Genomic DNA, 15,574 nt, shown 5'->3' on the forward strand with positions numbered 1-15,574 from the left:
TGAGATTCAATAGGTATTGCTTGATTGGGAATGCTACTGCTCAGTTTTGGTTCTTGTTTATGCTTTAGAAGGGTTTCAATCAAAGATGCTTTTGATACTAAAGAGGTCATAAGCAAGTTCAAAATCTGGAAAAGAAAAACCAGGTCAGAAACAACCACAAAAAACAGCTAGCAATTTTGACACTCCTCTTCCCTTCATATACACTCTAACCGAATAGTGATAAAATCAGTAGCGTAAACATAAGTCGTAGTGAACAATTAATTAATACCTCATCACTTCCGATATTAAAAGTGAACTCTCTCCAAGCTGAGTAAACACTGAATCGTTTGATGCACTTGGGGAAAACACTTGTAAATCATCAGTAATTGTAAGCAAGAGTCGCCCTTTTATAAAGTCACTTCCATCTTGAGAAGCCCCCACTGAAAGACTCTTCTCCCGGTACATGATTGGTTGATTAGGGAAGAAATAATGATGGCACTTGACACCCGATTCATAACTCAAGAACTTGCATGGTCCGGAATCAAAACACATAGTAGCACAGCGGCCTAACATTATGAATGTACAAGTCCTTAATTATGTTACCCAAAATTTCCTCTTCCCCAATACTCTCAACACTTGCGTACAAGTTTTTCATGCAGCCAATGACCGCAGGATCTGAATGTATACGAGCAAGCTCGATAACTGTTCCCATGGGGATTATCAAGTAACTGAAGAGAGTCTCAACCAAATCATTACCAGACTCTACGAAAATAACCTCGTTACTTCCCTTGTCCACCAAGGCCTTCACGCAAATAGTAGGATTAGTAGCCATGGATTCTAAGGATAAGACCTACAACGAATGTTGGCTAAACGAAAATGGAGTCTATTTATAAAACAATAGGTTTCTTTGGCAGATGAAAAGTTTATAGGTGATTTCATTAAGTTCTCTTGATTTATTGTAGATCATTTAAATCATGTTGGAAGACGAAGCATCAGGTGAACCAAATAAATACATTTACCATCGTAAATGTGGAATTTTGAAAAGGAAGTCGTTTGGGTAGAAATTGCAAACCCGAACGATGACTTGAAGACTTTTCAAAGTTCTGACAGCATCTCCAATAGGAGAAATTCTTCAGCACACTGAGAACAAGTCTTGGTACACAAGCGTCAACGTCCCGATACACTAACTATCTCTCTAATAAAAGTAGGATCTACAATACGTACAATATTAGTACAGAGCTGAACATTATCACAAGGTTCGCCTAGATACAACTGATCTTTATCATAATAGTTCGGCAGCCTTTTACCATACAAATTCGACAGAAACAAACCGAAACTGGCTAAAGCCAACCAGGTCCAAACACCCTTCGCAACCAGATCTCAAAATTTTCATTTTATCTCAAACCCAAATGTTACCATGTAAATAAAATTTAATCTCATAAATAGGAATACTGTGGAGTTCTTATGCAGTAACAACAAAAGCAAGCTCTTCTTTGTGTGACCAATCCTTCCTTATTGTTCTTGCTTTGGCTCCCCAAGCCCTCTAATGAAGGTATTGGTAAGAGCAGAATCACCTACAAACGAGGCCACCAAAAGAAGCAACGCCTGCAAAAAGTAACAAACTTTGAAGTTAAAAGAAATTTAAACAGATGACTAATGTTACATGTCCACAAAATGGGATGCCTTCAATTTTGAAGGTGGACATACGGATTGACTCAAGTAAGTATTCGATTACTTGTTTGGGATTATGGTATCATTTTCCAACAATTGACTACCCTTGTTGGTTAGAGCAATCAATAACATAACATTGTGGACTGATGCAAATCAACAACCGTAACAAGGGAAGTCTACTGACAGATTAGAGATGTTGGATAAGATGACGAATCAGTCAAGGTGATCTGTGTTGCCGATGATTCATAAAGAAATCTCAGAGGGACATGAAATCTGGTAACAAAGATTCCACATAAACTAATAAAGCATAACATTAGTGGATGAACATCAAACATTATAAATGACAACTCACCTCCCTCTTGCCCACATGCACGATATGGTCCTCGATGTCGGTGAAAGGTACCTTCAATTCTTGAAGAACAGACATTTCAAGGATTAGAGATAACGGTCTTACAACTAGATTGTCAGTCACTGTGAAGGTAGCAGGTCCTTTCAGAAATCCCTGAGCACTTTCATCTCTATCTTCATGAGATTTGGGATCCACAACATTAAGTTTAACTGACTCCGCTGAAGTATTATCAGGAATACAGGACTTATCAGTAGTTAACTTAGACTTAACATAATAAAAGGACGTCTCCTCGATTCCTAACAGAGTTTTCTCGTATCGAAAACCAGGTGCAAGCTTTGGATTAACCAACAATTCCTTGTGGAAATTTGACTTCAAGTATTGCTCATCAAAATCTTCGACACTCTTGTACAACTGACCGAGACAGCCCTTCCATGAAACATTCTGCATCTTTTCTAATATGAACCCAAGTGGGAGAGTCAAGAAACTGCAGAGTAGATTAAAAAAATCCTCTTGTGCTTCTGCATAACAAACAATCTTTTTAGACTTGCTAACTACAAGCTTAAGAGAAATGTTTTTCTCTTCCTCATCGATTGTGTCGCCATGCATTTGAGAATGAATCGATATTCCTTGACTGGAATGTACATCTCCCAAACTTGGTATTTGTTCGTTTTTCAGAAGAATTTCAGTCAACGGTGTCTTTGATACAAACGAATGCATAAGCAAATTCAAAGCCTGGAAAAAAAACATCAAGCTAGTTAGAAACCACTTGTATTGTTGTTGATAAAAAAAAAAAATATTGAAGGCACACCCCACAAGAAAGAAATACCTCCTGAACTCCCATATTGAACGTCAACTCCTCCGTAAATTTAGAATCTGTGACCCCTAGCTTCGAAAACAAACAAATGCTTAATGCACTTACTGGGGATATGACCTGTAAATCATCGGTAATTATCAGCCGGGGTTGCCCTTTCACAAAGACGCCTCCAACTTGAGTATTATCCACTGGAAAATCTGTCCCCCGACTAAAAAGAGATCCACAGGAAGGACAACGGATATCTCTATAATAACTTAAGAAGCAACCATCAGAGCACAAAAGGTACCGTGTCGGCACATCCTTGTCAATTTTCAACTTGAGGTTCTTGCACTGACAATCAGCAGCATTGCAGGGAAGTAACAACATAAGTCCACATGCCACTGACCGGAACTTATGCACATTAAATTGCGCAATACTCTGATACAAATTTCTCATACAACCTATTTCCACCGGTACTGAAGATTTACAGGCAAGCCTGACAATTCTTCCCATGGGCATTGTCAAGAAACTGAAGATAACATCAATAAAATCACCGTCGGACTCTACGAAGATAACTTTGTTATTTCCCATGTCCACCAAGGCCTTCAAGGTAATAACATTTTCGAGATCCTCATTCAACGCAGCCTTTTTTTCAGCCATGATTGAAAGAAAGCATAAAGTCGGCTTGCTATCCTGTTGTTGAACAAATTCAGTAAGCAATTGTCACAAATATTTGTTGTAGGATAATGACAACCGAAATAAAGCCTGTGTATTCCGTGCCGATGTTAATTTATTTCCCTCCTCAAACACGAAAGAAGCTTCAAAATACAAATCAACTACTGGGAAAGAGATAAATCTTGCGGAAAAAATAGCTTAAGCTATAGGAAACAGATTATCGAAAACCCGCAGACCGTATTTTTATCTGAAAATCTTCTAGCAGATAACAAATATGATACTAAAAGATTGAAAAAAAATAACCATCTTATTGAATTCTCTGGGAAAAAAAAATGTTAAAAAAAAAAATCATAAATCCTTCTCAGAAGATTTCCAATAATCTTTTTTAGAATTGTGACCGTTTGATAACCATGTTATTTTTGGTTTTTGGTTTCAGTTAGTGATAGAGGGGATATATTTCGGGAGAGTTGAAACAAAAATCATTTCATTTTCATTTTGAAGATTTTGTTTTCATCTATTCTTTCTTATTTCTTCCCCTCTCGCGTCACTTTCCCTATATATTTTCCTCGTGTCTCAAGCACAAAAATGGAAATCAAGACCTAAAAACCAAACCAAAAGGCCCGCAATATGACGTTGTTATTTTCTTTTTCATTTTATGTAATATAAAATTTGAAGTATCAACCTTCCTGATAAAGGGAACAATTTTGCGTAGAAAAGCTTGGATTGATCACAAGAAACGGTATAAGTACTAGTAATATAGGATCCAACATGTTAAAAAGTAAATAAGACAACAAATAAGAGGTTCTTAATTACCTTAGTTCAAAAACTCCTTCAACCTTCCAACATGCAAAATCTGAATATGTAACCCACAAACATTAATGAGAATCCTAACTCAACATCTCAAGTACACTTAACCGTACCAGGAAAAAAAAAAAAACATGAAACTTGAAGAACAAACCTTTCTGGGTTGAATTGGGCTGAAGTAATGGATGAAATATACGAAAGCACACAAGGAAGATCATCGAGTTTGGAGAGAAAATATAGTGATAAAAAGTAAAGTGAGAGGAAGTAAAGTGATTGCTTTGTTTCACAACATTATCTTTTCATAACAGGAATGCTGCAGTAGATTTGAAATTATGGGTTAATTAAAAAAACAATGCTAAATAGACTCTTTTAAATTGGAATTCTTTATCCTATAAAATAAAAAATGAAATTTTCCATAGACTCTCTATTAGTTTACAGCTTAACGTCAATTATCATGCCAAGTTTATAAAAATTTGCAAATAAAATATGAGATGACACAGAATTTATAAATAGTCTCACTTTTGAAAACATCTCATAAACTTTGCATAAGGAGATGTTACCTAAAAGTAATAAAATTTTATATTTAAAATTTCAAAGCATTGGAATCCAACTCACTAGTTTCTTCCTAGTTAAGGATTGAGATTGTTACTTTTAAGTGAGATGTTTTAGGTTAGATTTTTGTTAACGACAAGTTTGATTGTTTAATATGTGGCATAGCGCTCATATTAAAAAAAAGGTAGTGCTCTTCACACACTCATTTTGTCACATCCCGGCTCGGGGTCCACCACATCCCGGGCTAGCTCGACTATGTCCTCACGGTTTTGTTTCTAGGAACTCACACAATAACTTTCTAGTGGGTCATCCATCATGGGAGTGCTCTCGCGCGCTATTTGCTTAACTTCGGAGTTCCCATGGAACCTGAAGCCAGTGAGCTCCCAATAGGCCTCGTGTTAGGTAGGGATGAGAATATACATATAAGGATCACTCCCTTGGACGATGTGGGATCTTACACATTTTACTTCGCACACATTTTTGCTAGTTTTTATCTATTGATCTTATTTAATTTATTTGATCCGACGACCAAAAATTAAGAGGATTGTGTGAGAAGTAAAAATCGGTATGTGGATTGCACCACACAGAAAAAATATATTGACATTGCATGACAAGTGCCCTTTTTGAAAAGCTAAAGCTAAAATTAGACTTGGCAATTGTGGCGTATTTGTCGTGTTCGTGTCGTTTTCGTGATATACATGATATCTTAATGGATCATATTGTGTCAAATCTGTTAAAATGAATGATAATATAATATGACCCAAACTCGACCGGTTAAAATTAATGAGTAATATCACCCGATCCGTTCCCATTAAGAAAATATATTTGACTTTCATTAATAATCGAATGAAAAACGTCATACTAAATTATGTGTTAATATTAAAAAAAAAAAAAGAAAAAAGAAAAAAAAAGAGATATGTCAATGACACTTTTAAAGTGAGACTCTTCGTAGATTCTTTGCCATCTCACGACGTCAATTTATGTGTTAATATTATAAAATATAAGATAGCAGACTCTTCGTAAACTCCCACTTTTGAGATATTCTCCCTAGCTTTTGACAAGGAGATGTTACCTAAGAGTGGAAGTAAGAAAATTTTATATTTAAAATTTCAAAGCGTTGGAATCACACTCACAAATTTCTTCTTAGTTAAGGATTGAGATTGATACTTTTAGGGGCGTGTTTTAAGTTAGATTTTTGTTAACCACGAGTTTGTTTGTTTATTATGTGGCATGTTACTCGTATTAAAAAAAAGTAGGGCTATTTAAACGCTTCTTTTTATGTCTCATACACTATTGTTAATTTTTATTCGTTGATTTCTTCAATTCATTCGGTTCAACTACTAAATATTAGGAAGAGTATGTAAAAGATAAAAGTAAGTGTGGATAATACCCAAAAGAAAATATACTTGACATTGAATGACTGGTGCCCTTTTTGAAAAGCTATAGCTAAAATGATGGCCCGTAACATGCACCTCTGGACTGATGGTTTTTTTTTCCTTTAAAATGGTGGCCCATAACAGGTACAAAAAGGTTTGATCTTTAATTTCATGGTTTTTCCCTTTTTGAATTGTATATTATTGTGCTGTTGATCTGTTTGAACTGATTCGGTCTGAGTACTCGCTTGATATGATTTAATTTAGTCTAAGAAACTTATACATTATTATAGCGTTGACACAGAACGAATGTTGGCTAAACGAAAATGGAGTCTATTTATAAAACAATAGGTTTCTTTGGCAGATGAAAAGTTTAAAGGTGATTCAATAAGTCCTCTTGATTTATTGTAGACCATTTGAATCATATTGGAAGACGAAGCATCAGGTGAACCAAATAAATACATTTACCATCGTAAACGTGGAATTTTGAAAAGGAAGTTGTTTAGGTGGAAATTGCAAACCCCAACGATGACTTGAAGACTTTTCAAAGCTCTGACAGCATCTCCAATAGGAGAAATTCTTTAGCACACCGAGAACACGTCTTGGTATACAAGCGTCAACGTCTCGATACACTAATTACCTCTCTAATAAATATAGGATCTATAATATAATATGGGTGCGTTTGTTGTACCGGATTATCTTCAATTGAACTAGCTTCAGAAACTAAGTTGGATTGACTTAGACTAAACTAAGCAAGACTAATTTAGTAAAACGTTTGATGCAATGTCGGATTAAGGAGTAGGATAATAAAAATAATAAAAATAATTCTTCTTTTTTCTTTTTCTATTTCTTTTTCCTATTCTAGAACACTCCTAAAACCTCTCTTCCCTCTCCTTATTTTTCCGTCCAAACTACATACATTCCAATCACAGCTTTTCCTTCATTTCAATTGATAAAGCTCTCCGTCTAAATTCCACTACTTGCAACCACATCTCTCTCATCAATTTGAATCGATAAAGCTCCCAAAACACAAACAATAAAAAATTCAATTTCAATTTCAATTTCAATCGAAATCGCAGCTGCGTTCCTTGTATACCCAACAACGACACTCTGATTCCAGTCCTGACTTGAGTCTAGGTCGTGAACCAAGACTGACTAGTAAAAAATCTCACCTGCTCGAGGTTGGGTCGTGCAGATCGGCGTCGGCCAGGGCGAGCTTGAAGGTAAATCGACTGCAGCTAGAGTAGGATCTTCCTCTAAGGTTTTCACCACAGTCGGAGCTCTCTGCAGCTGCAATTTGGTTTTTGTTTTGCAGCTGCTGTGGCTTACGATCGAGTTGGCCATCTTTGCAAATTGGGGAGCCGAAGATGACGAGGACTTGATATGAGTTGTCAGTCAGAGATAAAGGACGCGAGAGAGAAGACGAGGATGTGAGAGATGTGGTCTTAGCAGTCCCATGGTTTGCGGGAGGACTAGCTAAGACCGTTTAGAGAGGTCGGTAGTCGGAGCGAGTGAGAACTAAGCCCATTAAAACTAGTCCCTTCCAATAACAGACATGGGACTTCACTAGCTTTTAATCCAATTCAGTCCAGTGAGACTTAACGAAGTCAAACAAACACACCCTATAAGTACAGAGCTGAACAATATCACAAGGTTTGCCTAGATACAATCGATCTTTATCATAATAGTTCGGCAGCCTTTTACCAAACCAAACCACACAAATTCGACAGAAACTAACCGAAACTGGCTAAAGCCAACCAGGTCCAAACACTTCGCAACCAGATCTCAAAATTTTCACTTTATCGCAAACCCAAATGTTACCATGTAAATAAAAATTAATCTCACAAATAGGAATACTGTGGAGTTCTTATGCAGTAACAACAAAAGCAAGCTCTTCTTTGTGTGACCAATCCTTCCTTATTGTTCTTGCTTTGGCTCTCTAAGCTCTCAATGAAGGTATTAGTAAGAGCAGAATCACCAACAAACGAGGCCACCAAAAGAAGCAACGCCTGCAAAAAGTAACAGACTTTGAAGTTAAAAGAAATTTAAACAGATGACTAATGTTACATGTCCACAACATGGGATGCCTTCAACTTTGAAGGTGGACATACGGATTGGCTCAAGTAAGTATTCGATTACTTGTTTGGGATTATGGTGTCATTTTCCAACAATTGACTACCCTTGTTGGTTAGAGCAATCAATAACATAACATTGTGGACTGATGCAAATCAACAACCGTAACAAGGGAAGTCTACTGACAGATTAGAGATGTTGGATAAGATGACGAATCAGTCAAGGTGATATGTGTTGCCGATGATTCATAAAGAAATCTCAGAGGGACATGAAATCTGGTAAACAAATCAACGTAAACTAATAAAGCATAACATTAGTGGATGAACATCAAACATTATAAATGACAACTCACCTCCCTCTTGCCCACATGCACAATATGGTTCTCGATGTCGGTGAAAGGTACCTTCAATTCTTGAAGAACAGACATTTCAAGGATTAGAGATAACGGTCTTACAACTAGATTGTCAGTCACTGTGAAGGTAGCAGGTCCTTTCAGAAATCCCTGAGGACTTTTATCTCTATCTTCATGAGATTTGGGATAAAAAACATTAAGTTTAACTGACTCCGCTGAAGCATAATCAGGAATACAGGACTTATCAGTAGTTAACTTAGACTTAACATAATAAAACGAAGCCTCCTTGATTCCTAACAGAGGGTTCTCGTATCGAAAACCAGGTGCAAGCTTTGGATTGACCAACAATTCCTTGTGGATATTTGACTTCAAGTACTGCTCATCAAGATCTTCGACACTCTTGTACAACTGATCGAGACAGCCTTTCCATGAAACATTCCGCATCTTTTCTAATATGAACCCAAGTGGGAGAGTCAAGAAACTGCAGAGTAGATTAACAAAATCCTCTTGTGCCTCTGCATAACAAACAATCTTCTTAGACTTGCTAACTACAAGCTTAAGACAAATGTTTTTCTCTTCCTCATTGATTGTGTCCCCATGCATTTGAGAATCAATCGATATTCCTTGACTGGAATGTACATCTGTAAACACGAAAAATTCCTGAAACAAGAAACAAGAATACGTGTACAAAATATATTTTTGTGTTTAATGATTTTGGGGTTACAATCTCTTTGTAATTTGATCCTCTGATTCTATCTTCGTAGGGTGTAGGTTTGTGGATGAGCTGTTGATCCAAAGGGCCGTCGGGGCTTGATCTAGGGATGAACAGTTGATGAACGGATCTTCAAGGGGCGTTGGGCTTGATCTTGAAGAATGGGTGTATGGGTTTGTGGATGAGTTGTTGATCCAAAGGGTCGTCGGGGCTTGATCTAGGGATGAACAGTTGATGAACGGATCTTCGAGGGCTTTTAGGCTTGATCTTGAAGACTGGGTGTATGGATTTCTTCAAGGGCTTTTGGGCTTGATCTTGAAGGTTGATGGATGAGCGGATCTTCAAGGGCTTTTGGGCTTAATCTTGAAGAATGATTGGATGTGTGGATTTGTTGAGGTTGTTGATCCAAAGGGCCGTTGGGGCTTGATCTTAGGATGAACGGATGATGAACGATGAACACTTTCTTCAAGGGCCGTCGGGGCTTGATCTTGAATAATGGTTGTGTGGATTTCTTCAAGGGCTTTTGGGCTTGATCTTGAATGAACGGATGATGAACGATGAACACTTTCTTCAAGGGCCGTCGGGGCTTGATCTTGAATAATGGTTGTGTGGATTTCTTCAAGGGCTTTTGGGCTTGATCTTGAATGAACAGTTGATGAACGATGAGCACTTCTCTTCAAGGGCCGTCGGGGCTTGATCTTGAAGGAAGATTTGACGAAGAACGAAGATAGCTTTCTTGGTCCTTCGAGATTTTGCTTGAGAGCTTTAGAGTTTCAAGGCTTCAAGGTTTTGGTGTGATGTAAATTCCCTTCTTTCTTTCTCCTCTTCCTTTCTCTTCTTCCTTTCTTTCTTCCTTTTTTTCTTCTTTTTTGAAATGAATGCCTTGGCCTCCTATTTATAGAATTCCAAAACTTGATTTTTGGATTTAAATAATCAGATGAAATAAATCATTTCTGCCAGATATTGACACGTGTCCTATTTGATGACCTTTCCAATTTATTTCGATTTTTCGTTGAGTCACACGCTACATGTAAAATTTATGTGACACGTAAGCGTTGAAATTTTAATTATTGGTTAACATTCATTTCACCGAAATTTCAATGTCTACAAATGCCCCCACTTCAAGGCGCGTCGTTGACATGTGCTTGTCACGTGCATGAGATACGTTTTGAAGTTCCTTAATGTAGATGTCGATCCAAGGGCCGTCGGGGCTTGATCTTGAATTGGGCCGGAAATTTCTTCAAGGGCCATCGAGGCTTGATCTTGAGTTCGACTGGAAGATTTTCTGGTTTCCTCCAATCCTTGATTTTCCACAGGCTTAACCTTGAACTGGGCTGGAGATTTCTTCAAGGGCCATCGAGGCTTGATCTTGAGTTCGACTGGAAGATCGTCTGGTTTCCTCCAATCGTTGATTTTCCTTTGTGCTACTCTTGAACTGGGCAGCAGGATTCTTTTGGTCTCCCCCCGAAGGTCTACGAGCGGTTTCAGGATATGGCAGGCAAGCACAAGGTGGAGGTGCTGACTTGTTTCTTTGTTCAATCTTTCCAATTCGTATTGAAGAGGGTTGGAAAGATTGAAGTTTCCTTGTCCCTTCTCTGGCAGTGTATCAACCGTTGAAGATGACTACTTGAGAGCAATACTAGGTAAGCAATCAGGAATAGATTCCAGGTAGTCGGTTCCAGATCGGAAGACTGACTCCAAGTGCCGCTGACTGCTCTCTTTCACTTTGCCATGCGAGTAATAACAAAGACAAAGGAAAAGACAGGGAAAAAGCATGATATGAGATACCTTTGCTTTCGAAGAAGCAGCAAATGAATCAGCACATATATTTGTTATGCTTGTCTCCACATGCTTCGATGTATCATTTTCACTTGCCTTACTTGCTCCCCTTTGCAGAAGTGGTATTTCCTTATGCAGGTTTAGCATCTTTTCTTGTAGTATTTGTCCTCCGATGCAGGAGTTGAATGCAACATTTGCATTTAAATGGTGCTTCACTCCTTGGTGGCAACTGGTTTGAGTGGAGGTTCCGACATATTGCTTCCTCTGTCCTTGTCTTGGCAGGTGAGAACAAGGGCAAAGGAAAAGATAGGGAAAAAGCATGATATGAGATACCTATGCTTTCGCCCTTGATGATATGAGATACCTTTGCTTTTGAAGAAGCGGTGAATGAATCAGCACATGCTTCAATCTATCGTTTCCTCCTGGGTCATCTGTACTCCAGGCATCTGGTATCTTCAAAGGTTGAATAGGTTTTCTCAAAGGAAGAAGAAGAATTGTGTATTTCGAGAGGCTTTGCTGGGAGTGCGCTCTCAGAGGTGAGGAAGAGTTGGGCATTTTCTTCAGGTCTGCCTTGCCATAAGAGACGAAGGTCGACACATATAGGGATTTCTTAATAGCAAGTGGTGATACCGTTCTTTTACCCTTGTCGACAAACGTCTCTTCGATATCTGAACGACGCCTCTTCGATTTCTGAACGAGCGCCACTTTTGACAAAGTTGCACGCGTTTTCTGAAAAGCAGAGAAAGCGTCGCCGAACTTTGCGCTTGTCGGCTAAAGACGTGTAGTTGCGATGATGGCCTCCACGTGTTCTCGACTTTGTCAGATATCTTTTGACAAAGTTGAACGCATTTTCTGAAAAGCCGCGAACGCGTCGCCGAACTTCACGCAGGAAAATCCGGATTTTTGAATCAGTGGTCGTGTCGCTTGGCTTTTTACAGAGGTATCGATCACTCCAACATACACACTCTGAAAATTGCCCATTCTTGAAAATCGTCTCCGGCCTTTTGAGGATTATCTCCATCCACCCCTTCTCTCTGAACACCTTTGAAAAATGACTAACTCATCGAACCTTTGCTTAGATTTGAGTCTCAGCAGCGATCCGGTTGCACCCTGTCAAGGTAATGTATGGCGCCCTTCTTTTTTATCTTCTAACGGTCCTCTTACAGGTGAAGACTCCATGATGACGGATGCAACAACAGCTACGATAGTAGCTAGAAACCTCCTCACTCCTAAGGATAGTAGGCTGCTTTCAGGACGGTCCGATGAGTTGGCCGTTCAAGAGTCCCTCGCTCTCAGCGTTCAGTGTGCAGGCTCTGTGTCCAACATGGGCCAACGCCTACTTGCTCGCTCCCGTCAAGTTGAATCGTTGATGACAGAGGTGGAAAGTCTCAAGCAAGAGATCAAGCAGCTGAAGTATGAGAATAGAAGTTTGCACGTGCTTGCAAACAACTATTCGACGGGCATGAAGAGGAAGCTTGATGAGCTGCAAGAGTCTGAAGGTCGGATTCAAAGTGACCGTCAAAGGTTTTCGTCTTTCCTCCAGAGGCACCTTTTTCCTGGGTCTTCCAGCGTTTGGCCAAGTATTGAGGCCTGGAATGCTCTAGCTTCAACGCCTCCCGCTCCGATGCCTTCTGCTCCGATGCCTTCCGCTTCTAGAGTTTTGCCAAGTAATGGGGCTTCACGTGAACATCCTTTGTGAAAGCTCCATCTTTTTTTTTTTTTTTTTTTTTTTTTTGTACACACTTGTAATTTCTTGGAGATTAATGGACATGCTTTATTTTATTCAGTGTATTATGCTGAATATAGATAAAACATATACTTCACCGTCCATCATCATTCCTTTTTTATTTTTTATTTTATTATTTATTATTATTATATATATATTTTTTTTTTTCAACTTTTCTTTGCTTTCGGTGACACTGATCCACCATTCATTTATATATATATATATATATATATATATATATATATATATATATATATATTTCAGATGGTGCCAGAAGCACCATCATTGTTTTTTTCTTTCTTTTTATTATATATATATTTTTTTTTTCTTTTTGCACATGGTTCCAGAATCACCATCATTGTTTATATATATATATTTTTTTTTTTGGGATGGTGCTGTCCATCCAGATTCCATCATTTTTTTCTTTATATGGTGATCTGCAAGGCTGAGTTTGTGGGTGAAAACCCAGGCCGAGTCCGAGAGAAGACGGAGGAGATCTTTGGGTGTGAGTTGACAAACTTTGATTTTGTCAATCACATTCAAAGGCAGCAGCAGAGGCAAGCAGACGGATGAGATCTTTGGGTGTGAGTTGACAAACTTTGATTTTGTTGATCACATTCAAAGGCAGCAGCCATGGCGGAGGTGCAGAAGCAGCCAGAGCTTGAAGTAGTGCAAAGCGTCGAACTTCACGATCGGCTAGTCGTTTGACAGCGGTCAATGAAGCTCTTTGTTGATTTTGATCATGGTGGCCGGAGTGAGGAGCTTGAGGTTTGTTGGCGGCGTGAGGAGACAGAGAAAGAAGCTCCACCATCACCATTGAGCACAGCCTCACAGACCACCGATTTTCCACGACCTTCGATCCAGTTCACCGCAGCGGGCTTCCTGTCAGAGGGAAAGGAGAAGCTGGAGGAATTGCAGCGGCGCTAGGTGATGATCGAAGGGAGAAGGCCGCGCTGCTCAACCTTAGAGAGAGACAAACTGCCCATACAGCAGCATGAAGATCTTACTGGGGTAGATGGGCATTAGCAGATTCAAGCTTTGATTCTAAGCTCTTGATCTGCTGCATGGCATTGTAAAGAGCAGCATCTCTTTCTGCTATTTCTTTATCATGATTCTTTAAAGCCTCCTTAAGATCTTGAAGGGCCTTATTCCTTTCAGCACTCACAAACGATACTTCTTTTTCAGCATCTTTCAGTGCTTCTTCAAGAGCTTTGACTTGTTCTGAGTCTTTAGCTCCAGCTAACTCTGCATCCTTCTTTTGGAGAAGCGCATGAGCACGGCTTTTGTAAGAAGAAAACTCACGTTCAAGGCGGTTGATCTCTTCCTTGAGGGCTGCAAGTTCAGCATCCCTCGCATCAAGCTTTTGTGTTTGTGCAGACACCTCTGACTCCAGCTGGCTTCTCATTTTGGCTACTTCAATATCAGCACATATCCGGTTGCTCTCAGAAATTTCTAGCTTTGTTTTCAGTGCTCGGGTGGCAGCTTCCCAGCTCTCATTTTCTTTCTCATGTTCATGTTTCAGGTAAGCAAGCTCTCCTTTAACAGTTTCCAACGTGGCTCTAAGCCTTGCTGCCTCACCCGTTGATGCTGCTTCCATTTCTGCAATCTTAGATTCTTTCTCAGCAACTAGCATCTGCAGTGAAGAAATGGTTTCAGTTGCTTTATTTCTATCAGTCGAAGCTTCAGCAAGCTGGGCTTCGTAACTCTCCAAATTCTTTTGATGTTTAGCAGAGAGTTCAGCTAATGAAGCTTGCCTTTTTTTCTTCAGCAGCCTGCAGCATCCCTCTCATGTCTTCCAACATCTGCTCCTTATCTGAAACTGTTTGTTGTTCATCGTGACGAAATAGAGACCAGGCAGACCCCAAAACTTGTCCGAAACGACGCCGTCGAGCTCATTGAATTCGATTCGAACGTATCCGAGAGAATGACACTCGTTTAACGTATCAGGTAAATTTCCGGAGAAATGGTTCGCCATTGCGATGAAATTCCAGAGCTTTTTCTGGTAACAGAGGAACTTCGGCAGCTCGCCGGAAAACTTGTTCGTCGAGACGTCGACTTCTGCCAAATCGGAATATCGGCCGAGATTTTCCGGGAGGGAGAGAGAGAGAGAGAGCGGTACACTGCAGTCGGGGGAAGGCAGAGTTGATATCTGCTGTTATTCGTGGCTGGGCTTTTGACGACGACCGTTGCGGTTGTAGGAATTGACAGCGGCAATGATGGTTGCTGCTTCTTGCGGCTGGCGGCGCTGCTACGGGAGATTTCTGCGCGTAATCCAATCCTACGGTGGGTGAAATGTGCTGGGTTTGAGGAAGAGAGATGTTGAAAAACTTCTTTAGACACCCAAGAGGCTGCAGGAAGCTGTGGGAATACGGTTTGCTGCTGTGTTTTGGTGAAATCTCCGCGCTGGAGAAGAATTGGGTTTTATCCGCTCTGATCCATTGCACATGCTTTCTATTGCTGGGATGCCAGCAAATCTTCGAGCTAAGAAAGCGAGGGCGGAAGCAGCGCCATTGAATGACTGCAACAGTGACGCAGATCTAGAGCTGCTAGTGCTTCTTCAGGTCACTTCTCACAGAGACTTGTTTGGACTCCGAGAAAATTTTCCTCCTTTTGTTTCTGAGGAGATGAAGGGAGAGAAGAGCTGGGCCTGGATTGGAGAGAGAGGAGTTCGGGGACCGGGTTGGAGATTGAAGCCCAGAAGACTTGTAGGCCGACGAGTGCTCAGTCAAGCCCAAG

The 15,574-nt window shown here is 39.8% G+C and overlaps 3 protein-coding genes across 3 annotated transcripts; all 3 read right to left on the bottom strand.

The window, feature by feature from the left end:
* Positions 1 to 1,144: 1,144 nt before the first annotated feature.
* On the bottom strand, positions 1,145 to 4,524 carry LOC137716476 (uncharacterized). The gene is made up of 5 exons (XM_068455935.1): positions 4,426 to 4,524; positions 4,281 to 4,320; positions 2,826 to 3,485; positions 2,003 to 2,731; positions 1,145 to 1,584 (listed from the first exon to the last, which is right to left on the bottom strand). Exons 3-5 carry the CDS (start codon positions 3,450 to 3,452, stop codon positions 1,492 to 1,494), a joined length of 1,449 nt encoding a protein of 482 aa, XP_068312036.1. The 5' UTR covers positions 3,453 to 3,485; positions 4,281 to 4,320; positions 4,426 to 4,524; the 3' UTR covers positions 1,145 to 1,491.
* A 3,348-nt stretch (positions 4,525 to 7,872) lies between these two features.
* On the bottom strand, positions 7,873 to 9,258 carry LOC137714754 (uncharacterized). Its single transcript, XM_068453889.1, has 2 exons — positions 8,622 to 9,258; positions 7,873 to 8,205 (listed from the first exon to the last, which is right to left on the bottom strand). Exons 1-2 carry the CDS (start codon positions 9,222 to 9,224, stop codon positions 8,038 to 8,040), a joined length of 771 nt encoding a protein of 256 aa, XP_068309990.1. The 5' UTR covers positions 9,225 to 9,258; the 3' UTR covers positions 7,873 to 8,037.
* A 4,583-nt stretch (positions 9,259 to 13,841) lies between these two features.
* LOC137714247 (protein GRIP-like) lies at positions 13,842 to 14,813 on the bottom strand. Its single transcript, XM_068453504.1, has 2 exons — positions 14,707 to 14,813; positions 13,842 to 14,610 (listed from the first exon to the last, which is right to left on the bottom strand). The coding sequence occupies exons 1-2, from the start codon at positions 14,811 to 14,813 to the stop codon at positions 13,842 to 13,844; spliced, it is 876 nt and encodes a 291-aa protein (XP_068309605.1).
* Positions 14,814 to 15,574: the final 761 nt, after the last annotated feature.

Source organism: Pyrus communis, chromosome 14 (assembly GCF_963583255.1).
Source record: "Pyrus communis chromosome 14, drPyrComm1.1, whole genome shotgun sequence".
NCBI lineage: Eukaryota > Viridiplantae > Streptophyta > Magnoliopsida > Rosales > Rosaceae > Pyrus > Pyrus communis.